This window comes from Brassica napus, chromosome C5 (genome assembly GCF_020379485.1).
Source record: "Brassica napus cultivar Da-Ae chromosome C5, Da-Ae, whole genome shotgun sequence".
Lineage (NCBI taxonomy): Eukaryota > Viridiplantae > Streptophyta > Magnoliopsida > Brassicales > Brassicaceae > Brassica > Brassica napus.
Window position 1 is genome coordinate 24,327,432 of NC_063448.1, and position 25,558 is coordinate 24,352,989.

The 25,558-nt window shown below is 41.6% G+C and overlaps 1 protein-coding gene across 1 annotated transcript; it reads right to left on the reverse strand.

The window, feature by feature from the left end:
- Nucleotides 1-19,724: 19,724 nt before the first annotated feature.
- Nucleotides 19,725-22,205, reverse strand: LOC106437477 (plastidal glycolate/glycerate translocator 1, chloroplastic). Its single transcript, XM_013878372.3, has 7 exons — nt 21,450-22,205; nt 21,028-21,289; nt 20,796-20,911; nt 20,608-20,717; nt 20,343-20,520; nt 20,127-20,256; nt 19,725-20,016 (listed from the first exon to the last, which is right to left on the reverse strand). Exons 1-7 carry the CDS (start codon nt 22,045-22,047, stop codon nt 19,866-19,868), a joined length of 1,545 nt encoding a protein of 514 aa, XP_013733826.1. The 5' UTR covers nt 22,048-22,205; the 3' UTR covers nt 19,725-19,865.
- Between the last annotated feature and the right edge of the window lie 3,353 nt (nt 22,206-25,558).

The following is a 25,558-nucleotide window of genomic DNA, read 5'->3' on the forward strand; positions in this document are numbered from 1 at the left end:
ACTTTCATCTCAACTAACACCTTAGCTTCATCCACATTGATAGGATCAAGACGAAGTTTATGCGTTAAACTAAGTTCTCCAAGTACTGAATCAACATGATTTATTCATAACATGGATAAATTATTCACCATTTTACCAATCACTATAATAAGTACGTTAATAAAAGCATACAACTTTTGCAGCATACTTCAATTTTTTAGAATATTGTTACTGTTTTATCATCATTTCTTCCGATCAAATAATTTCCTTAAAAACCCGCAATGATATTCATCAAAACATAGTTTTTGCAGTATATTTGCTTTTTGTTTTGGAATGAAGAAAGAGCCACTTAATCGAATCACCTAATGATGATGACTTCAATACATAATATAATGTAGCCTACCATATAACTATTCTTCAAGGCTGCAGCTAATTTCGCCAGCAGCCCGTCCAACCTTCATTTTTGCTTTAGCATTACTTGGGTTGGGCACAAATACTTGTTACTTATTTTATATCTGTTACTTGACCTGTACTCGCCTCGATTTTATAGATACTCATCGGTGTCAAGTCAAATATCAAGCCGATGAGTTTTGCAAGTACAAGAAAAGTAACAAATATCACAAAAAGATACCGACTCAGCTAGATATTACTTGTTACTTGTTTTATGACTGAAAAATGATAACTAGACCACAAGAACGAAAGCCTTATAAATATATTTCTTTGTTGTAAGAAGTAAAGAATACTTTTATATTGAAATGTTTATGTAATTTGTCACTCCTTTTTCTTTATAATAGTTACAAATATTTTATTTGAAATAATTTCATATCTTTTCCAATATGTAAAACGACAAACTTTTATAACCTTTTTTTTTGTCATCAACATTACAGACTCATATTGACCCTGTAAACCACGCTGGGAGATGTTGATCCATGTGAACGACGAAAGACGTTTGTGTCCTGACACTGCGTGCTAGGTTATCCGCCTTTGTATTTTGCGTTCTTGGTACATGAATAATCTCTGATCGTATGAAACTCTCTTTCAGACTTTTGATATCTTCCAAATAACTTGCAAAAGCTTGCCATTCTTCTGGTTCCGAAACCATCTTCACCAATTGAGAACAATCCGTTGTAAACGTAACCTGAAATTGTCGTAAGTTTCTCATACATTCCATAGCCCATAGTAGCGCCTCCATCTCTGCATGTAATGGTGTTAGAGTGGCCCGTACATTCCTTGCTCCCATCAGTCCCTCAAATCCTTCTAACGTACTGAACCAACCCTGACCAGAGAAAATATCACCCTCTTTCCATGATCCATCTGTAAAACACCATCGTCCGGGAATTGACGGAAGAGTCGTAACCTGTAACTTTTATAACCTTTTCTGATAGAATATTACCTAGCAAGTAATTCTAAAAATATTGGAAATATATCCAAATAATTCACAAGTACTTAAGTAGTAAGTAATCGAATGAAGCAAATAACTTGCAAGTAACGTATTTTTGGACAAGTACTCATTTTCAACAAGTCAAATACAAGTCCAAAATTTTATTACTCATTCAAATAAAACCAAATAACAAGTATACACACAGAAAAGCAAGTACTCGATCTGTCTGCGCTCACCCCTACTGCATTATACCTTCTATTGCAGCTTTTTGGGCTCCTCTCATCCTCTTTTCCTATTTACGCTTTTCCTTTTTAAATATTTTTGTTAAATAAAATGAAAAATTTGATTGCTCACTACATGAAGTATTGGCCATCATATAGCTAACATGCAAACAAAAATAATGTATACCTAGCTACGCGAAGTATATGTTATGCATGATTACATCTCTCAACTTAATGATGTTATGTAGTTAACATCACGAGTTTAATTTCGTTCATCTAAAAACTAATGTAGATGTTAGAGACCGTTTAAATATATCATTTTATCAAATAAAATATGACTAACCCGATTATAATTTAACTGAATGATATTTTAAGCCACGTTTTAAAAGTGTAAGAATATTTTTAACAAAATATAATTTCAAAATAAATATGTTTTAACATTTTTTATAAGTAGTGTTTTAATATTGTTTTTTAATTATTTTAATTTGTTTTCTTATGAAATTTTAATAAAATTTATGCAATTCGTTTGATTAATTGTTCGATATATACTTATTTGATACATTTTTTAATGGATGCAATTTTTGTTTATGAAAATATAAATAAAATAATTCATTAATTTAATTAATTTTATATCAAACAAATAAAATGTTAGAGTCAGTAAATTGACATGAAATATTTTTTATAATAAAAAATTTATCAAATAAGTAGTATATATTACACAATTAATCAAACGAATTACAGAAATTTTATTAAGAGTTAATAACAAAACAGATTAAAATAATTAAAAACCAAATTAAATAAATCTTATATAAATTTCATATTTAGTCAAATTACTGTTAGGTACATCATACTTTAATTGATAAAAATGAGAGATTTAAACAGTTTCTGACATCCACATCAATTTTTGGATGAATGAAATTAAACTCGTGATGTTAACTACATAACATCATTAAGTTGAGAGATATTGTCATACATAATATATAATTTGTGTAGCTAAGTATAAATTAATTTAGTTTGCATGGTTAGTCATATGCGACCAATACTTCATGTAGTCAATAATCATTTTTCCAAATAAAATGTAATTAAATACCAAGTCAATTAAACAAGGAACGGATGATATAATCGTTTGACACTTGGATCATAAGTTGACTCCTTGGTTAGGTTTAGTAAAGAATAAAAAAAATCTGATCTTATGGTGGCTTAATGGGTGACTCTTTTAGCAAACCTGGGAAGATTTTGCTTCAAGTCGTGGCTGTTCTGGCCAACAATATAGACATGTATGTTTTGATAATCAACATGACCCTCATTATTTTGGCAGTCAATTCTAAAAACTGAAGCAAAGCTTTGCTGATTTGGTTTTATGACTATAGACAGTGCTTTTATTGGTATATCATTACCATGACTAGTTCTGGGCATCATTTTCGGTTTCCATTCGTTTTTTAGATTCTAGAGGTTTAGGATTTGTTCGGTTATTTAGAAATTTGGTTTCGATTTCAGTTCAATTATTTTGTTTTTCGGTTCGGGTAATAAAGTTACGAACCTACTAATGTCTCTTGTTGTTTCGATTCGATTTCGGTTCAGTTCTGATCAAAAAGATCAAAAACGTTTTTCGGGTTAAATATCATGTTTTTTGGGGTTTTGGATAAAAGTTTGGATAATTCGAATAACTTTAACTATTTCGGATAAAATGTATTCGGGTAGTTTGGGTTTTCAAATATTTTGGCTTACCAATAATTGCTTTAAATTATTTTCTAAGTACAATAAACTATACGATAGAAATTTGAGTGTCCATTCGGTTCTCGGTTTGGTTTAAATTTGGTTTCGATTTTTTGTTTTAGAGATATAGAATCAACTCGTATAATTGATAGAATCCAAACTCAAACTCAATATCATTTTTTTGGTTCGATTCGGTTCTTCAGTTCTGGACAAATGTGTTTCTGGACAAATGTGCTCAGACCTAACCATGACCGATATTTGCTAACTTGAGGAATCTTTTTTAAGTCTTAGTTGGTATATTATTATTATTATTACTAGGGATTTTCCCGGGCTACGCTCGGGTTCAGACAAATATATTTACTTATAATATATAAAATACATAAATTATGGCTAATTTATAAAATATATATTTTATATTGAATTTAAAATGCTTGAAGCTTAAATTTAAAGTGGTTGTCTTTTGATTATAATATATATATGTATATTATTTATATATATAGGATGATGGAGATGCAGATCAATAAAAGTTAATTAACACTCTAATCTAAGAACTTAATTATCTGACATATTTGTTGGATTCTCATGAAAATATGTTATTAATCACTGTTGATCCAAACTTGTGCAGAGCTTATAGTTTCAATGAAAAAAGAAGCAAATAATCAATAGTCACTATTGATATATATATATATCTTTGTAAACTTATGTATAATATTTAAATATGTAACTTATTTGATCAAATTGTGTCATTAATTTATATGCAGATCAATTCGGATGGTCGAAAATACCTTGATAACTAGGAGTAATGACTGGAGTGCAAGAGTGTGGTCTATCTCCAGTCACCAGAGGATCATTCGATTATGTTTTAGCATGCCATGCAGGGGCAGTACAATATGTTGACTACACTCCACAAAGGAATAATCATAATATCAGCAACCAGTTCTCAAAATATTGTAAATCATTGATTTCGCAAATAAACATCATGGCTTTAAGGTAGTGCATTGCTGCTGTTTTTTTTTTCTTCTAAAAATGTCTATTTTGAAAACTTTAAAATCATTAACAATTATGTAAACGAACCAATGATATGTTTTAACATCCTGATCACATATTCTTTTGGTCAAATTAATACTTGATCAGTGAGTTTAAATTTGAGAACATGATTCTAAGGACAATAATAGCGAACAAAATCAAACTTTTTTTTGTCTTTGCGCCACTCGATGATTTTCCATAACTAAACAATATTCAGTACCTCTACGTGAAATAAGCAAAGGAAACATCTAACTTACACATCTAGTCATATTTTTGCACTAAACCCTTTCTGAATGCGCTTGGGAATTTAAAACTTATGTTCATCACTTCTCCTGCGCTTTTCATCTCTTGGCTGAGAATCGCGTCGCACCCTCGAAACTTCTCAAAGAGGGTGAACAATCGCTTTTGAGACAAAAGGGACAGTACACATAATAAGCAAATCAAATTACATACAAAAGTGATGTTTTTAGAGAACATCGAGAAAGAACCTGGATATGGTCAGGACCAAGCAACCTCTGATTACACTTGAGAGCTTTGTGAAGATGCCGCAAGAAAACATGTACAGTTCCTCAAACTTCCTCCATCATGTCTACATTTATGTATATAGCAGCAGTGTTTGGATAAGATGCACCACACTGTAGATGTAAGAAATAGTACTCATACAACATACGGTTAACATTTATTTTTTGAGACGGTTAAAATCAAATTTATTGGACTTAATATGGGAGAAAAAACTGTAGTATTAGACATCTAAACCATTAAATATTGCAACACTTACTTGAGAGCCACTATTTACTGAAGCTTATAAGAGAAGGCATCAAGATGATCAAGGGTGTAATATCCTCAAGTCAAAAGAACAGATAACTTAATTTTTAAAGAGGTTATTAGGGATATATATCCCACACCGGAAATTCTAAGGGACTTTAAGTAATATATAAAGTAATATATAAAGGGTTATGGTCAATCTACTAATCACCAATTGGTTTTAAGTTGAAAGCCCATAATAAACTCGAATCTAACATGGTAGTCAGATCCTAAATACTCTAACTCCTAATTAATATTAACCCTTCCGACCGGGTATAAAGGTCGTGATTAACCCTTCCGACCGAGTATAAATGTCGTGTTAAACTCGCTCGACCGAGTATAAATTTCCTAAAATTTAGAGATTTCTGGCGGATAAAAGCCATCATCTCGAGAAGTACTAAATTTTTTATATAAAATCGAGATAAACCCAAATCTAACAGAGGTACTAAATTTTTATATCACTCAAAGTTGTTTATAACAAAATAAGTAAAATAGATTGATATGCTTTGCATATAATAAGTAGTAGTGTGACCTTTTAGTCAGCGAATTATAAGTGATTGTTTGTACGGGATTCAGTCGATTGGGCTGAAAGAATTTGAAAATGGGATGACTAAAGACGTTTTATTAGATCTGGTAAAAGAGGTTACAAGAGTGACAAGAGATCAAAGAAAACAGCCGGAGCTGGAAGAACTAGCCGGAAAAGATACAAATCGGTTCGGGGCAAAGGAATGACTTAAACTCTAGATCTAGCCGCCTCGTCTCTCTCCCCTCTCTTCTCCTCTTATAGGCTTTCCTTCTTGTGTGCCATCGAATATATGGGCCTTGGTAGATCCCCCTCGGACCGTGCGCTTTTGGTTGGCTTAGTCGACGGCTAGAGGCACTCTCGGACTGAGCCGACAGCTTTACTCGCTAAGCCAGATAAGCTCGTGGCTTGTTGGGCTAGAGATCGTTATTCGATGGGCCTTGTGGAGGGATGAAATCCATCTCCTACAATAAGTCCCCCCCCCCCAGTTCACTTGTGAGCGGCGTAGCGGTCTCAGTGAATTTGTGGGTCAGGTTTGTTCGGATAACGAGTTCCTAGCACGAAAGGTACCTTGTTTGGCGTTTTTAGTCGCATACCGTTTTTACTCGGAATCGACAGACAGTGTCTCTTTCTTTTGTCTCTCTGACCATGCTTGGACGTGTTTAGTGGCTTCGAGGAAAGATAGACTTTAGTCGCATGCCGTTTTTACTCGGAATCGACAGACAGTGTCTCTTTCTTTTGTCTCTTTGACCATGCTTGGACGTGTTTAGTCGCTTCGAGGAAAGATAGACTTTAGTCGTGTGCCATTTTTGAAGTGGTTGGATCGGTATTCCCAGTTTAACCGGAGGCTGATTTGGGTGAGGACCGGTTTAGATCCAAAAAATCAGAGATTGATTTGGTTCGGCTGGTTCAATTTGGAAACCGGTTTAGGCGAGAAATTGAACCGTCGCGAGTAGGTTTTGGGCGTGAAGGCGGCCTTTGAGGCCCATTTAGGCCCTTTTAGACCTAATGATTGCTCTTGGGGGATGTGCCTTCGTTTTTGCTATAAATAGGCTCATTTGCTTCGCTTTCGTCATTCTCCTCTACGCACTCAGGTATCCACTTTCTCTCCCTTCTCTCTAGATTTAATTTCTCTCTCTAGATTAGCTTTTGGTGAGTCAGCACCTTCATCATCGTCTTTAGTCGTCCTCAGAATGACAAGCCCGTCTTCGAAGAGTCGACTATCGCGCGAGGAAAAAGGGAAAGACATTGTTAACACCCCGAGCCCAGGTGGAGATTTCTCGGCGAATGGTAGTCCATTAGATGAATTCGATCTGATCCATCGTGACGCCATGTGGGATACGGAGACATGAGTTTATCTCAGCGTCTTCTGGTCGCCAAGTCGCATAGGCAAATTCGCGAGGAAGCCGCCAATCGTACCGACATAGGCGCGAGCAGTGACCGAGAAGCCCAGAGTGGTGGTTTGAGAAGTTCGGAGTGTGATGACTCTGGAGCCCTGATGCCTCCACAACGATCTTATCCGAGGGTTCGCTTCGATCAGATAAACTGCAGACCTACGGTATATAATCCTAGCGGGATCTTTGAGGAACTTTCTCCACTTCCTCCGGAATCCTTGCGTGATCCACGGGCTGAAGGCCAGTCATGGAAGAACGTATTTGACTCATGTTCCTCTCATAAGTCGGTGAAGGACTTACTGAGGCGGTATGGAGGCACCGGCATCACGTACATTATTCCTTCCAACGGGCAGCGTCCTTGGTCGCCTCCGGTTGGCTACCAGTGTGTCTACAAATCTTATTTCGGGGACCAGACGAAACTATGGTTCCCCATTCCCCGGCTCGTTACGTCTTATGCGTTTCGTCGGGACATTGCGATCTGCCAATTGCTCAACGGGGTCACTGCGCACTGCGGTCATGCTGATGGTGATGGCCGCGGAGATAGACATTTCGATGAGTGTGAGAGTGTTCGAGGAGTTGACTTTCACAAAGGCAGAACCGAACGCGATATTCCCGGTGAAGATGCGTTCGAACTACAACGTCTTGACCGGGCATCCCAACAAGACGAAAGACTGGCAGCGTTCGTATTTTTACGTCAAATGCGACAAATATGCCTTCGCAGAGCCTCCTGGGGACGACTATCGTGTTCTCTGGAATAAAACGCTTGGTAGAAAAAGTTTATTAATGCCTCGTTGTACTCAGAGATGCTGACCTTGGTTTTTATTTCGTTAATACCTTCCTTCACGTCTTGACCGTCTCTTTTGTTCTGCAGTTGATTGGGAGTCGAGACTTTCGGTTGTGCTTGGCCCTCGTAAATCTCGCCTTTCCTTATTTACTCGGAAACAACAAAAGCTTTTGAACAAAGCCAGAGAGATGGAGGGAGTTTCAGACTTGAGTGCGTTGCTGAAAGGGCAACTCCAAATGTTGTTGACAAAGTCGTCTTCAGCTGGCGCCTCTGACGCTAGACCTGATCTTGTCGAGGGAGACGTAAACTTGGAGTCATTGGCCAGAGTCCAAAAAGGAAAGCGACCGGCAAAGCGAAGAAACGTGCCGTCGAAGGAGAGCAGTCTGGCTCCCTCGAGAAAAATGCTCCTTTGGAGGAGGCCCCGTCTTCTGCTGATGCTTCTAAGGTCTCAAGAAAAAAGAAGAAGAAGAAGAAGGACGGGAAGAAGAGACCTCGTGAGGATCCTTCTATTGGACAACATGAGACCTCGGCGGTGATTGGGGAGGACGTACGATATGGAGACCCCTGTTCAGATTGGTTCTACTCGAGAGTCGCCTGAGGAACGTCCCAAGAAGAGAGTGAAGAAGAAAACGGTGGAAGAAGGGGTGGAAGATCCTTCGAGGAGTGGAGGAAAAGCCTCCGGTTCCGGAGGTGAGCCTCGGAATGAGTCTCCATCGAGTGAGAGACTCGGTCCTTCGTTGGTGGTGAGGAAGGATGCTCGGAGTGAAGGCTCTCTGCCGAAGAAGGGGAGAATTGAATTCCCAGATCGTGTGGAGTTCTTGTATGACGAGAAGACTCCTTTAGTGCTCAATCCTCTCCAGTGCGTGGAGCTGACGCGCCAGATCCGTGGTGGGACGAGGGAGTTGCCGCCAATCGGGGATCTATAATTCAAGGACGAGTACATTGACGCTGCTTCTGCGAGCAAACGGGTATCCTACTTTCCTCTCTCTCTCCCCTTTTTTTACGAAGTCAAATAATACTTCTTTGTGGACTAAGGGGGACCATCCTTGTTTTTGGCATTGTGCAGAGCGACGGGAGTATGAACTATCTCGTCGAAAAATACGACAGCGCCTTGAAGCAGACGATGATCCAACTAGGTGCATCGGAAAAACTTGCGCGGGCCAGGCTGAGCGTGATCGAGAGATTACGTGCCGAGAATAAGAAGGCTAGCGACAAAGCGGCTGAGGAGAAACAAGTTCTTCGAGCTAAATTCGAAGAGCTTGAAGGTAAGCTAAAATCCGATCGACTCGCGAAGAATGAGATGATGCGCGAGAAGACTCATCTGGAGCGAAACGTTGCTTCCCTTGAGAAGGAGAAGGCGGAACTCGAGGGAGAGAGGGACGCAGTCGTCGAGACGTTAGTCAAGGAGAGGCAGCGCATGAGGGACTCTCGAATCCGGGAAGTTACTTGCGAGAGGGTCAGGGTCCAAACTGCTATGGCGGACAAGTCCACTCGCTGCTTTGGTCGAATGAGAGACTATTTGGCTCGTCTCGACGCCTTCGAGAAAGCCAAGAGCTTGTATGGGCAGGCATCAGGGACGAGAAAATGCCTCGAGGTAATAAGGGACAATGGGACGGAGATCCCGCAGGGCATGATAGATATCTTTGCAGAGCAGGAGAAGCTTCATGAGGCCGAGGTCGCCTCGACCCGCTCTCCAGACTTCGCCTCGACCCGCTCTCCGAGAGCAACCTTACTTTGTCCCCACTTAACCTTCCTTCTAGATTTGTTAGTGAGGAGTTTATGGCAATGCTCGATCCGTACGGGTCAAATGTCGGCTTGATTGGGTCCGACTCGGCTTCCCAGCTTATTACTTCACGCGAAGTCGGCGAGGATCAGTCCGCGGAGCCGACGGTAGATGTCACATCGAACAGGTTGCGGCTATGGAGAGGAGCCCCGAAAAAGAGAACCTCGAGGTGGACGATGCCTTAGCTCAGAAAGGGGGAACCGAGAAAGTAGGCTCTGAGGGACCTCTTCTTGTTTCCAATACTTCTTCTGAGAGGCGAGAAGACGAGGAGGAGGGAAGTGATCAAGGTAGGAAGACGCCGTCACCGAGACCAAACGAGGATAAAGTGACAAGCGAGATCGAGAGGAGTACTTCGAGTTTCCTACCTTTAGAAGTGAATCCTCTCGCTCCTTTTCCTACTCCAGTTGAGAGCCCGACTGTTCCCGCGGCTGAAGATCCCCAAGATCTCCCTGCTTCGAACGTCTTGACGGGGAGCGGAGAAGACGATGGTTCCGTTGCTTGAGCCTTCGTTTATGTTGTACTTTATTTACTAAATCTTTTTTGGAGTGTGTTTGTGGCCCTGGTGGGCCCTTTTGTTGTATGTTTAGATGCATTATCTCTTTGTCGGCGAGTTGCTATGTTAAGCAGACCTTTTAAAGTTTATGCGTGCCTCTTATCAGTTTTTACAAAGCTTGAGTAAGTCTCAATCTACCCGAAAATCTCATAGCGTGTTTGCTTAGAAATGACAGGTTTTTGATTCTTAACCTTTGCAAAACTGGTAGTGAAATAAATCACAGAAGGGCTTTTGTTGATCCTCGTCGCATTTCAGACGAGATAATGTCTAAGGATGCTATTCGATTCCGAAGGACGAGAATTTTGAATTTAAGAGAGGAAAGGTTCTTTATCCGTGTTTCTAGTGACGGTCGAGTATTTGGGTAGCTAATCCTTTACTCGTCGGTCGGAAAAAGGGTATAGATTTCTCTCTTTTTAGTCGGTCAATGCGTTCGAGGCATAGGTGACTTGCGACCATTTTGCCCTTCAGCGAAGTGTCTGATCAGGGCATAGCTGAGTGGTGGGGTGTGAATATCCGCATACTGCCTGTTGGTGGTATGGGAGTTGATCCTTCGTTGGTCGATTTGGGATCGAAACAAAGTTTTGATTTTGGTGTTGTTACATCTAGACCGGTTAAGGCTGCCTACGTACCTCGGTTGAGGATCAAGCCATTCGTAGTTTGTTTTTCCCGAGTAAAAGTGGCTGTTAAAAGCGCATTTACTTGGTTGAGTAGAAGTGACCGCGGAGGTGCATCTACTCGGTTTTTTTTTTTTTTTTCTTAACTATGACGATTCTAAGAGTAGAAACGACGTAGGTGCATTGAGTTACATGCTCGAGGCACTTCTTCTCCACGCGACGTTTGAAGTCGGTAGACGCCCGGTTTGACGACTTTGATGATCTTGTAAGGTCCTTCCCACCTAGCTCCGAGTTTGCCGGCGTTCAGTTCCTTAGTGTTTTCGAACACTTTGCGCATGACGAGGTCGCCGAGTTCGAGAGGTCTGGCCCGAACCTTTTTGTTGTAATAGCTCTCTATCTGATGCTGATAGTTTTGGATCCGTAGTAGAGCTTGGTCCCGTCATTCTTCAATCTCGTCGAGGGCATCCAACAGCATCTCCTTACTGAGTTTGACGTACTGGGGCTTTCTCGAACGTCGGAGGCTTGAAACGTTGACTTCTGCGGGGGCCATAGCCTCGACTCCGTGTGCAAGAGAGAAGGGTGTCGATTTAGTCGATCCTCTTGGTGTCGTGCGGTGACTCCATAGGACTCCATCGAGTTCGTCGGCCCAATGACCCTCTTTCAGGTCTAGACGTTTCTTAATGCCGTCGATGATGAGCTTGTTGGAGGATTCTGATTGGCCATTTCCTTGCGGGTAGCGAGGGGTGGATGGGCTTAGTCGGATGTTCCATTTGCTGCAAAACTCCTTGACTTTGCCTGACATGAACTGTGATCCATTATCGGTATAAATTTCATAAGGTAGACCGTGGCGGCAGATAATGTTCTTCCAGACGAAACCATGGACTTCCTTGTCTGTGACTTGAGCGTAGGCTTCGGCCTCGATCCATTTGGTGAAGTAATCAGTGAGGACAAGAACGAAACGTCGCTGGCAGGAACAGGGAAGAGGTCCTATGATGTCCATTGCCCATCGCATGAATGGATATGGTGCGGTCGTCGTTCGTAACATTTCAGTCGGACAATGGATGTTTGGTGCATGCCGTTGGCACTTTTCGCAGCTTCTAGCGTAGGAATCACAATCGGCGTTCATCGTCGGCCATAAGAAGCCTAGGCTTCTCACTTTGATCGTCAAGGCTCGACCGCCAGAATGGTTCCCTCCAGCTCCTTCATGTGCCTCAGCCATAACCCTTTCGGTCTCATCGCCGTGGATGCACTTGAGGAGTACTTTACTCGCGGTCCATCGGTGTAGTTCATCGTCCAGGACAACGTAATGGGCACTGCGTGTTTTTAGTCGGCGAGCAGCCCACTTCTCAGTTAGAAGTTCTCCCTTTCTAAGGTAGTCGATGAACTCAGTTCTCCAGTCAGGGCCGAACCCATCAGAATTTGGTGTGTTGGCCTTGGTGACTGGAGCTACGTTGACAGTTTGGTCGGTCGAGATATCGATACTTGGTTTCTCAATGCGATGTATTGGGATGGTTCGTTTAACCTGATCTCGAAGCTTGCTGCCAAGGGCTGCGAGAGCATCGGCACAGACGTTTTCCCCTCTGGGAACTTTGGTGAGTTCGAAGAACTCGAACTCTGCTGCTAAACCTTGTACCAGCTTAAGGTAGGCGTCCATCCGGTCGTTGCGGGCGTCGTAGTCGCCGATAAACTGACTGGCAACTAACTATGAGTCGCAGTAGGCGCTTAGGCGTTTAGCCTTGACAGCTTTTGCTAAGCGGAGTCCGGCGATCAAAGATTCATATTCTGCTTCATTATTCGAAGCCGGAAAACCGAAGCTAAAAGACTGTCTAATAAGTTCTCTTGTCGGAGACTGCAATTGGACTCCGGCCCCTGCGCCTTTGTTGGTCGAAGATCCGTCGACATGAAGTATCCAGTTTGGGTTTGGGAGCGCGAGGTCTTGCTCCAGTTCCAGGTCTAGTTCGACTAAAAAATCCGCAAGAACCTGGGACTTTGCTGTCGTTCGGTTTTTGTACGTGATATCGAGTTCGCCGAGTTCGATAGCCCACTTCGTTAGTCTTCCGGACCTGTTGGTATTCTGAAGTATTGTTCGGAGGGGCTGGTCGGTTAATACTTCAACCGAATGTGACTGGAAGTACGGGCGAAGCTTTCTTGCTGCTTCGACGACGGCCAGCGCCATCTTCTCCAGAGTCGGGTATCGCGTTTCCGGTCCCGTCATGCGCCTGCTTGTGTAGAAGATTGACTTTTGTTCGCCGCGATCTTCTTTTATCAGAACACTGCTGACTGCTGCTTGTGACACTGCGACGTAAAGAGATAGAACGTCGCCAACATCTGGCTTGGCGAGTACAGGCGGCGTAGTCAGATATTGTTTGAGCTAGGCGAATGCCTCCTCGCATTTTTCATTCCAGATAAACTTCTTGTTACCTCGTAGGAGATCGTAGAATGGCAGACACTTGTCGGTGGATCTAGAGATGAATCGATTGAGTGCAGCAATCCTACCCGTGAGCCGTTGGACCTCTCTACTATTTTTTGGACTTGGGAGGTTTAGGACCGCAGAGATCTGTTTCGGGTTGGCTTCGATTCCTCGTTGTGTTACTATGTAACCAAGGAATTCTCCTGAAGAAACTCCGAATGTGCACTTTGCCGGGTTTAGTTTCATTCCGTATTTGTTGAGAGTTTCGAAGCAATCTTGTAGATGGCTGAGGTGGTCGGCAGCGTGTAGCAACTTAACAAGCATGTCGTCGATGTATACTTCCATGGTGACGCCCAGCTTTTCTGCGAACATTTTGTTCACAAGCCGTTGGTAAGTTGCTCATGCGTTCTTCAGGCCGAATGGCATAACCTTATAGCAGTAGGTTCCCCTATCTGTGATAAAGGCCGTCTTCTCGCGGTCATCAGGGTGCATCATGATCTGGTTGTATCCAGAGAAGGCGTCCATAAACGTGAGCATCTCGTTTCCGGCTGTAGATTCGACTAAACGGTCGATATTGGGGAGAGGATAGCTGTCCTTCGGGCAAGCTTTATTTAAGTCAGTGAAGTCGATGCAAACGCGCCACTTCATGTTCTTCTTTTTGACTACTACTGGGTTTGCTAACCACTCAGGGTAGCGTACCTCAGCGATTGATCCAGCACCGAGTAACCGGTCAACCTCTTCGTTCACGGCTTTTGACCTATCAGGCCCAAGCTTTCGTCTCTTTTGTCGGATGGGTTTGAAGGTCGGGTCGACGTTTAGCTCGTGAGTCATTATGGCTGGATCGATTCCTTTCATATCCGCCATGGACCACGCGAACGTAGACACATTCTTCTTGAGGAAGCTGAGGACTGATTGCTGCATATCCTCAGATAGATATGCGCCTATTCGTGCGGTCCGGTTAGGGTCAGTGTCGTCAATAGGTATTTCGAGAACTTCGTCTTTTTGGGAACAGACCTTTGAGGTCGAAGGAGAGACAGAGTTAACGGGTAGAGAGGAGCGTTGGAGCTTGACGGTGGCGACCAGTAATTCCCTACCGGCCTTATGATCCCCGCGCAACATTTTGATCTTGCCGTCTGTACCGGGAAACTTGATACACTGGTGATAAGTAGATGGAATTTCTTGCATTGAGTGTATCCAAGGGGTTCCAAGTATGGCATGGTAAGGTGCCTTTGTGCTTACGACAGCGAACTTGACTGTCCGAGTAACTCCACATGCGCGTACCGAAAGGCGGATTGTTCCTAGTATTGGTTCAGAAGATCCATTGAAGCCGGTTAACGTTCTGGAGGACGATTTAATGTCGTCGAGGTCCACTCCCATCTTTTGCAGGGTTCCTCGGAAGATGAGGTCGACGGAGCTCCCTGTATCAATAAGGACCTTGGTGACGTCGTACTCCCCAATTCCAAAGACGACAAGGAGGGGATCGTTGTGGGAAATGTGAATCCCTTCGGCGTCATCAGGCGAGAAAGTTATCGGTGGGTGACTTGGCGGCCTAATCGGCCACCTCTGCAAAGTCGCAACTTGCCGGCGGTAATCCATGACGGAGCGAACAGAATTTCTGCAGGGACGAGAGCCGCCCATAATGACATTTAGTTGCTGTCTCGTTTTTACTCGCTTGGAGTCTAAGAAGGCGCGTAGGTCGGCTGATACATTGTTGTCGTTTTTCGACAGCGTAGTGTTGCTTGACGTCTTGGCTTGTTCCAACCGTCTTCTGAGGTCTGGGTTTCGAGCGATTGAGAAGAATGCGAAGATCGCATGCGCCAGCGTTGAGTTTATCTCAAAGGTCACCGTTGGAGCACTCCTGATGCTCTTTGGGGTCAAGGTCATCCGTTGAGATTCGGCGAGACTTCTTTGCATCCAGCGTTAGCCGGAGATCACTATGCTTGGAACTGTTGTCGTCTTCGGACTCGAGCTTTCGTTTCAGAACATCTCTCAGATCTCCGAGTTTAGGTGTATCGTCATTATCGTTGTCTGATGATAAGATTTGCTGAGAGAGTATAACCTCAATGCGCCTGCGGTTAGCTGGATGTTATTCGTCGGCCGAGGAGTCTTCCTCGCCGTCATATTTCGAAGTTTTATCTTCATCTTTTTGCGTTTCGTTTTGGCGGCCTTTGTCGGTAGCTTTGCGCTGGGCTCTTCTTTCTTTATTCTTGCCCCAGCTTTTACCATTTTTGGGCTTAGCTTTTAGAGGTTCGAATTGGAAGTCGCCGCTTGCGAGAGACGAGAGGTAGTGTGCGTAGAGCGACTTGCATTCTGTTGTATCATGCCCTTTGACGTCGTGATATTTGCAATGTTTGGTGAGATCGACAGTTCTGGAAGAGCCTGCCGTTGGACCTGCTGCTGTTGCAGGTTGTGTCGTGCAAACAGTATCGACTGGCTTGTCAGACGAGTCGAGCTCTCTGACCCATTTGTTCCAACCTTCCCCGCGGACTACCAGAGTTGAGACCGGCACGTTATTCTCGTTGACGACATACATATATCCATCTTTGCGGCCGTTTTTTTCCCTAGGAGTGTGCTGGCGCGGTTCTTGTCGCGTGTTGGCGTTTTTCGCCGCTGGAGGATTGCATTAGTATCTTCTTCCATTCGAATAAAGTTATCCGAACGCGCGATTGCGTCTTGGAGCGACGTAGTTGGATTTTGGTATATGTCTTCTCGAAACTTTGAGCGAACCCACAAAGTGTTCCGTAGTGCGTCAATGGCGATGCCGTCCGGGATTTCAATCCTCGAGACTACTGCCTTGAACTTCTCCATGTTGATGCAAGACTTTTCAAGGGTCTAAGATCAAATCAATGTAGTATAAAAGATTGTCGAACCAATCCTAAGTGATTCTAAAGCAAAGGGAATGCAAGTTCATGCTTAAGCTAAGTGCGATTCGGTTTTAAGATGGTATGAACTAAGAACTAATAAGCTAATGCAATAAAGTAATGATCTTTCTTTCTCAATTTGAATCAAGAGGACTCATGGGGCTAGGCATTTGATCTTGGGTGATGTAGATCCAATCTAAGGGTGGCAAGGTATCAATCAAACACTTTCCTTATGCCTAGACACTAAGCTAAACAAGCTCTATCTCTAGATGAATGTTCTTTTGGTAAAGCAACTGAAGCATCTAATCTCTTAGGTTGAATGTTACTAAAACAAACATGGAGAACAAGTCTAATAGCAATCTTAACTCCTTTAGCAACTAATCTCTTAGGTAAAGCAAGCTAAAAGCATTGAAGAGTTGGTTCAGGTATTTCATCATACACCTTGTGGGCATGAAATGCTTAGAGATCTATTTTAGTATGAAGATGACTAAAATAGCATTGAGAACCCTCAACAAGCAAGGAAACAAGTAAATCTAACACTAAACACCCTAGATCTTCTCTAATCACCCTTAATTACCCTAGCCCATGAATCCAAGATTAGTTTACTCACTAATAGATATGAATAACCCCAAAACCATGGATGATTCAAGGTTAAACATGATTAGAGAGCAAGATAATCAAGCAAAGATAAAGATAAGAACTTATGATCAAGATATGATTTTTCAACTCAAAGTTATTTTGTGATTAGATAGAAAATAAGATATCCCCCACTTTGGGATTACATTAGTATTTATATGTCTTTGGTAAATTTAATGGTTTTCATTAAAAAGTTTAAAAAGCCTTTTAAAAATATTAAAATTCGACTAAGGCAAAGACGCGACTCGGGTAGAAATCACGGGCGACAACCCGAGTTGGTTTCCCCGCGTTGGACCGTCGAGCAGCTCTGTTTCATGCGCGCGGGTAATGGAACCCGCGGCCTTCACCCCGAGTCGAGACGTCGCGACTTCAGACAATTCGTGCGCGCGGGTTCGGCTCCCCGCGTCTCTCGACCCCGAGTTGAGACGTCGACGCTCCCTCTTCTTCGTGCGTGCGGTTTCACGACCCCGCGAGCCTCCAACCCGCGTCGTCGAGCTTCATTTCCTCCGTCGTGGTCAGCCACGAGTTCTCCCTCTCCACCGCAATACACGCCATCGTCGTCATCAACAAGTCGCAGCTGTGGTAAGAATCGCCGCTGTGGCCTGAGATCGAGCCATGACAGCTTGTCCTGAAGCGCCGGAGTGCTTCTCGCCGTCACAGTCGAGCTTCACCGTTGAGACTCCTCATCGAAACTTCTCATGTACAGGTCGTCGCCTCCTCGCCGTGATCGGATCTCCAGGCCGTGGTATCCGCCACCACCGTCGCGCTCGTCGTTCTTCAGTCGCAGGAGAAAGCTCGAGGAGCAGCAATGGTGGAATTTGGGGTTTTTGCACTTATGGTCCTTAATATTTCGAATAATTACGATTTGACCCCAAAACTATCAAAATTGTAGAAACGTCCTTCTGATTCTGCCTCTAAATTTCCAATTGTGCATACCAGACCCTCAGTATTTGCAGAATGGTCCCCCGCCTCTTTATAGTTCTCAGTTCGGCCCATAACTTTGTAAATTGCATGATTAACCTCACGATTTCAGCCCAAACTTCTCAAGTGTGCACATTAGCCCATATTTATGCAATTATGCATGTACATGCAATACTGAGACTTAAATGCAACCTAGAATGATTAAAATGAGCTAAATAAAATGCTAAATATTATTTAAATTATGAGTTATCACATGTAGTCGCGGAGGCTCTGGTCTTTGGTTTGGTTGAGGTTCCACAGGCTGGAGGTAGTGGCGCTGCGCTTTGTGAACATAATATACGTCTTGAGGAAAGCTGTTGATAAGTCACGGAAGTTTCCGATCGAGTTCTTCTCTAACTGGGAGAACCAGGTTAGGGCTTGCTCGTGGAGAGTCTCGACGAACAGTTGGCAGTAGCATGCATCCCTTTCTTCGTCGGAGAGTCGAGCCCGTGCCATCGCGATATTAAAAGCTGCCATGTGTTCTACCGGGTCTCCTCCGGGTTTGTACTCGGGTAGGCGCAGCTTCTCTATCTTCCCGAGTTGCACACTGGTAAATGCGCTCGTAAAGGGGGTGCGCGATGTTGCTGCGAGTACGCTCTCGATTTGTGGAGCCGCGCTAGTAGCCTGATGAATCTTCTCGCTCATTTGCTGGAAGCTGAGTTTGAGCTCGTCGATCTCGCATATGGTTACGAGATCTGAGCCTGCCGGGGAAGCATCGGCGAGAAGAGTTTCATTAGGTTCCGAGTCGTCTGAAATGTGGTTGCCTCCCCTCGCCGTAGGGTTAGTGTTGAAAAGGCGACGGCGTAAGAAATATGCGGAGATGGGTGGCGCGGCTTCAGGCGTAGGGGTTGGCTCTCCGCCTGGAGCGCCGAAGACGGCGTCGTCTTGAGCCATGTAGATCTAGAACGTTACTTTAGTCGGCCCCACGGTGGGCGCCAATTGTTTGTACGGGATTCAGTCGATTGGGCTGAAAGAATTCGAAAAATGGGATGACTAAAGACGTTTTATTAGATCTGGTAAAAGGGGTTACAAGAGTGACAAGAGATCAAAGAAAACAGCCGGAGCTGGAAGAACGAGCCGGAAAAGATACAAATCGGTTCGGGGTAAAGGAATGACTTAAACTCTAGATCTAGCCGCCTCGTCTCTCTCCCCTCTTTTTGTTGCCCTCTCTTCTCTTCTTATAGGCTTTCCTTCTTGCGTGCCCTAGCTCCCGTCTCCTTCTGGGCCCTTTTGGTGAGAAGGCCGAATATATGGGCCTTGGTAGATCCCCCTCGGACTGTGCGCTTTTGGTCGGCTTAGTCGACGGCTAGAGGCACTCTCGGACTGAGCCGACAGCTTTACTCGCTAAGCCAGATAAGCTTGTGGCTTGTTGGGCTACAGATCGTTATTCGATGGGCCTTGTGGAGGGATGAAATTCATCTCCTACAGTGATGAGTGGCAAAGAAAGGAGAAGTAACTTGTGTATCATCAGGTCCTTTCTCAGGTTTCATCGCAAGACCTTTTCTTGCTTCATTCTCAATGTAGCAGCTTTATATTCTGCTCTCTCCCGGGTCTCTTCTTTATTTTTGTGATTCCTCTCTGCCTAAATAGCTTTCTTCTCTGAAAACTCTTCCTCTTCTTTTGTCCGGTATGTGGAAGCTTGGTTGTAAAAAAAGGAAACCATGATTCAATGGAAATTTTACTTGAAAAGTTATCTGCAATAAGATGATGCGTCAAAATCGACATAAAAATTTTGATCCAAAGAATTGTCTTTATCTCCAGGCCCCGTTTTGGCAACACGACATCAAAATCCTACAGCTTTCCACTCCGATTCACAGCGAAGGCCAATTGGTAGAGAATATGGCTATGTGTTTATGATTGGATAATTTTGTTTGTTTGGCAAAAGATTCAGATGTGAGAAAAGGATCGTGAAGAAAACAGTGAAACTGCGATGAATAAATTTTGGAGAGGTTTAGAAGCCTAAAATAAGAGAAGAGGAAACGATAATCCTAACGTGCGTTTGACAATTAATCGTGAGACAAATGATGTGATGATATGGCATAAAACTTGTGTACCATAGGTTAATTTAATTTGCTGAGGTGGATAGTCCCTATTGGGAATTTTTTTTTAAGTTGGTATATTAACTTTACAAATTTTGTTTCCATTACAAATTCACAACATTTACAAAAGTAACTTGCCAGATTCTGAGACTCCCAGTTGTGTGTCGCATCATCATCCCCCTCAGCCTACGACAGCCAGCAAACTTTGCCTGACCGCAGGGACAGAACACAATAAGGATCCGAAGATTCCGGTGAGCGCATAAGCAATCGCACAGAAGGGAAGAGCCTCTGGCTCCTTAGCCGACAAAGCTGCTGTTCCAAGTCCATGAGCACTGTCCATAGAAACAAGAAAGTTAATGTTTTTTTATCTTAACAGCACTAATGGTTATCAAAGAACGCAGATTCTGCCTAATTCTGATTCAAAATGTGAAAGAGGAGTCACCTTGAAGCAGTGGCTATCCCCCGAGCAATTGGGTCGCGCAAACGCAGTTTGTCAAGAACAACTTGTACAAAGTTAGCTCCAATCAGACCAGTCACAACGACTACAGCTGCTGTAAGAGACGAATTGGTTCCTGAAAATTTCCAAGAAAGTCGTTAGGAAATGTTCTTTAATGTACTCTGCGCAGGAGAAGAATAAGATGGAATAGTATTTTTATACCTTCAAAGAGTGATACAATGCTAAGGGCCAATGCAACCGTGATGCAGCGAGGTAGGATTGAAACCGTTAAAGATGGTTCTAAACCGACTAAACGTCCAACAAGAGCAGTGGAATAGAGCGAGAATAGTGTTGAAACTATCACAGATGTGAAGATCTCAGCTGCGTGCCTCTTCACGAGCTGAAGATGACAAGAGGCAAAGCAAACAGATCGTTACCAGCTTCCTAAAGCAAAACATAACATGTTTTTTTTGCTTCTGTTTTTTACCTTTCTTTGTTTAAACATGGAGAAAGCGAAAGAGAGAATGACAGAGCCAAGAAAACCCATTAATATGTCACCAGCACCAGGATCTGATGCTACTTTGGTTAGGTAGTTTCCTGCATCCATTTAAAGAATAGTTTTACATTCTGGTTTAGGTCATTTAAAGGGTTTCTCTATTGTTTGTGTGACTTTACCTAAAACAGGATCAAGTCCAGACCCTGAAGCATATCCAAAAGCTAGAGCAGCGAGTACCGAAGATAGCGCGCAGCAGATTATCGGATGGAAAACTTTCTTGATAGAAGATGGCAACCTGGAAAAAAAAAAAGAAAGACAAGACGATGAGAATATAAAATCAAGAGAGAGAGAGACTTTTTTTTTTTTTGACTGAAGAGAGAGAGAGACTTGAGAATGGGATTTGAATATTACCCTGATCCCACAATGTAACCTAGAACAGTTGAAGAAAGAAGGAAAGGGAGACAAGTTCTTGCACTTGTCCCAAGTGATGTAGGGTAAAACAGAGCACCAACAAACGACACAACAAAGATTCCACTCCAACTCCATAGCTCAAGTGTTGAAAATGGTGAAGGTTTTGACATAGGCTCAGCTTCAGTCATCTCGGTTTTCACCATTTTTCTCACTGCTATAGCTGTGAAACCTGCTACACAAAGAGACGCCAACCATCCACCAGCTGTACAAGCATTTGATCACACATTAGATACACTTTAGGCCCCCACATATACAGCTAGGCGCTAAAAGGTTCGTCGCCTAACAAGCGCCTAGCGCATTTTATAACTCTTAACTAAACAAAACAGAATGAACAGAAGAAGAACAAAAGAGTGATTGTATACCTACAATGTAGCAGATTTTGACGCCTGAAGCCGCCGGAATATCTCTGAAGGAGAGAGGGAGAACCACAAGAGAAGGGACGTAGAACAAAGGAAGCCATCTCTGGATGAACAGAAACGCAGGCTCGAAGAAGTTCATCATACCGGTCGCAGCAGCGGGAACAACGGAATCTAATATCATAAGAACGGAGAAAATACAGAACATCCCGAACAGAGCGCTAGGGAACTTGATGGACGCTGCTACAAAAGCCTGTTTCAAGAACTGGTCTGCCGCAAGTATGATCCCAAGCGACACCAACAAGTGCGTTGTCGCAAACACCTTACGAGAGATCGTTGCTGACGTGTTTTCTGTTCCTGCACCATCCATGGCTTGAGTTGAGAGTTTTCTACCGAAGCTCATCTCTCGAGAACCCATTTGCAGAAACCTCGTTCTCTGTCCATCGGTTTTACGTAATCTTGTTTGATTTAACTTCTGGGTTGCACTAGAATCGGAAGTCTTCCCATTTTTCGATTGGAATAGGGTCTTGGGACATGAATGGCGGTTTCTTGATGAAGAAAGAGCTAACGGAGAGAAGAGAGGGGTGACTAAAGGAGTAGCCATGGAGGTGGAAACGACGTGGCTGTGATTCTGCGGGACAACACATCATAGTCTTATTCATCTTCGTTTAATTAAGGGAAATGGATTACGAGACTTTGTATGGACAAGAGAGAAGGTTCTATCAATAAAGAGATGACCGACTTTTGTCTCTTCGCCCACTTGTGCTGAGCCCCCCCCCCCCCCCCCCGGTTATCTCTATTTTAATTAAATAATATTATATTAAATAGTTTAATTTGTAAGCAATTTTAAATGGGATAATTAGGAAAATACCATATTTATGTTTTCAAATTTGAAAAATACACCGACTTAATTTGATTTTGAAAATTACACCTGTGCAATCTATATTATAATAGATGAGTTTTTGTTCACTTCTCAGCGCGCCACGTCAGCATTTTGTGGGCTCCACTTTTAAAAAGTGTGAAAAAATGTCAAGTCTATGGCTCGAACCGGAGTTATTGAGATATAAACACCAATATTTATACCATTAAGCTAAATGATACTTTGTACATTGATGGTCGAACCTAATATATATTTATGAAGTTCGGAAGCTCTTTGCTTCTTCGGCTTCCTCTGAGGGTCGGGCCACAAGTGCGTTATGGGTTTCATTTTTAAATGAGATTCATCACGTTATATGAAAAAAAAAAGCTCAAGTTTGCAACAATTATAATTTTCTCATATTGTAAATTGTTGTCGTTTAACATGAGTTTGAGTTCTTTTCTTCACTGTCTCAAACAAATCTGAGTTACAGAGTTGCACCAGGTGTCTGTTCGTAATCTATTTTTTCACCGGTGAACTCTTCATGTCCACATCTTAAATCGCTTGATCATAAATGTTCCTGATTTGTAGCCCCTATATAAACCCTATATATATGATTCTCATCTTTGATGAACCCAATCTGCATCTCCACAAAACTCATTGATTCCTCTTAGATTTAACCAACTTCTAGAAAATGTTTCTCTCTGCCTCTCCAATTTATTAAACCGGCGTCTCGGCGTCCGTCACTCAACCTTCGAATATCTCCGTCTTGGTCGTAGTAGTCAGAGCATAGCCTCTGGCTTCCTCGCTTCTGGGACTCCCTGAACTTCAAGAAAGACAGGGAGTTTGTGGGAATCACGGTTCTCTTCCTTGATGAAAAGGTAAGTTAATCTTTGATCTATAACACTTATTTAACATATTTGTTTTAATTTATTTCATGATTCTTTGTTGGATAATATTATTTGCAGATTCCGTGATTCATGGGTTTACTCCCGTCGGACGTGCTAATCATTACATGCCATCTTTGAAAGCTGGTTCCATTGTGAAAGTCGATCGTGTTGAGGTTTGTAGGTGCTCAAGCATGTACAAGATAACTGATCATTCATTCCTCATTCGTTTCATCTCACTAACCATTATTGATGAAGTCATCACGGGTGCTCCTGAGATAAATCTTCAGTCAAGATTAGACTGTTCGACAATCTCAAAGTGATTGCGAACACAAACCTAGAACTTCCAGGTATATTATCATATTGCATCTGGGTTTATATTATGTTTTGATATCTTAACTGATATTTAAACTCACAGATGTGGTTGGGAAAATTCATTCTGTCCAGGGCACTGGCCTCACCAAAGAAATAACCCGAGTCGTTATCCGTCTCCTCATTGATCCGTAAGAAACAATCAACACATAATTCCCTTTATACTACTGTCTATATTGTGCTAACATCAATAATCAAAAATATTTCATACCCAAGATTTGTGGTCGTCTATTTATCTCCCTTACTTATCAATTTAATTTTACACAAATCTTTATTTTACTGATTAAAAGAAACCACAATAACCCAAACAATCAAAACACCAAAAACTAGAATCCCAAAAAAGACGAATCATTAATGATCACCTCTCTTCTTACAAATAAACTTCAAAACAAATATACCAAACCAATCAACTCAACTAAAACTCAACGACACATACATTGAGCCAGCTAAACAAATATAAACTACACGGCCAAATATTTAACAATTTACAAACTTACTTTCACAGATGCTTACGAAGAAGACGAAGACGACAACCAAGATCAGTGAAATTGCCTAAACAAAAAAGCAGAGTAAGTTACAAACTCTGATAAACACAACTAACAATGATTTTTGTTTACATATTACCCATCAAATAAAAGTAAAACAAACACAGCCACACTAGGAGATACAAGAGACAATCCCAACAGACACAAAAGCGGCAACAACATCTCCACCTGCTCACTCCTCTTGTCTTATAAAAATAGCTTATATGCTCAATGTCAACATGCCAACGCTATTGTCTTCTTATGAGAAATACATATATTCGTTTAAAACCCATTAAGACCCAAATACTAATTGTCACTCATTTTTCAAGTCTTCATATATTTGTTTTAAAGGTCCGGTAAAAACAACAAGTTTAAAAGTAAAAAAACATATAACCAACATAATAAGAATAAAACAAATTATTACTTAATACACACAACTTACACAACTAAACTGGTGAAAAAATATCCAGAAACAAATGGTACTCTCAACAACCTTAATATAATTTATGTAATCTCAACTGTACAAGTAACAAATTAAAAAGACAAACAAACAATAAGTCTCAGTGACACAGCAATCAACAACACGAACTATATCAATCACATTACTAACACAGTTTAGTTCTTCATGAGTGGAGAACAGTGCATACACAGTACATCATCACAACTCTAACCCTATAACAATAAAAAACTTAAAAAACAATGATCAACCCAAAACGCAAAATTCACAGCTACAATAACCCTAACAAATATTGAGATGAAACAAGAAATATGTCTACAACTCGGCGCTTGCGCGGGGACAATGCCCCTAGTATATAAAAAGACATCTTAACAAGGTTCAGGTGATTATTGGTGAGAGCTCCGATGGCTGCACACATGCTCTATTTCTCTCCACAGCCAAAATATTAAAGCAATCAAACTTTACTTTACATTTTAAAACCCACAGCAATAACTAACTTTTATTTCATTTTATTGCTTTGAAAACTTACTTATGTTGATTATATATGATACTTAACAATTGTATTCTTTTACTTAAAATAAAAATTTCATAATTATATAATAATTAATCAGTTCATAAAATATTTAATGATAGATAAATTAATATGTAGAAATAATATTTATCAATCATGTTTTTCCTTAAAAAAAAACTGTACAGCTAAAATTCTACGGATACAACATTAAATCTCACCGTTAAAATTTCACACCAAAAAAATAAAGATAAATATAAATATTGATTTAAAATATATAATTGGATATATATAATTTTACAGCTTAAGTTAAATTTTTATCTTTTAGTGAAATTCAAAATTCAAAATTATTAAGATAAATACATTGATTTAAAATATATAATTAGATTAATTTTTATAATATTTCAATGTTTATCTTTAAAAAAAAATATAAACCTTAGATAACTATATAATTTTATGTAATAAAGTATCATTTTTGATACACAATATAAAACTTAAGGTTTGATTGGTT

Excerpts from the sequence above, each read along its gene's own strand:
- LOC106437477 (XM_013878372.3), bottom strand. The coding sequence starts at position 22,047 with ATGGCTACTCCTTTAGTCACCCCTCTCTTCTCTCCGTTAGCTCTTTCT. Across the intron at positions 21,290-21,449 it reads CAAAATCTGCTACATTGTAG|CTGGTGGATGGTTGGCGTCT; the intron begins GTATACAATCAC and ends ATGCTTGTACAG. Across the intron at positions 20,017-20,126 it reads GGGATAGCCACTGCTTCAAG|TGCTCATGGACTTGGAACAG; the intron begins GTGACTCCTCTT and ends TTCTATGGACAG.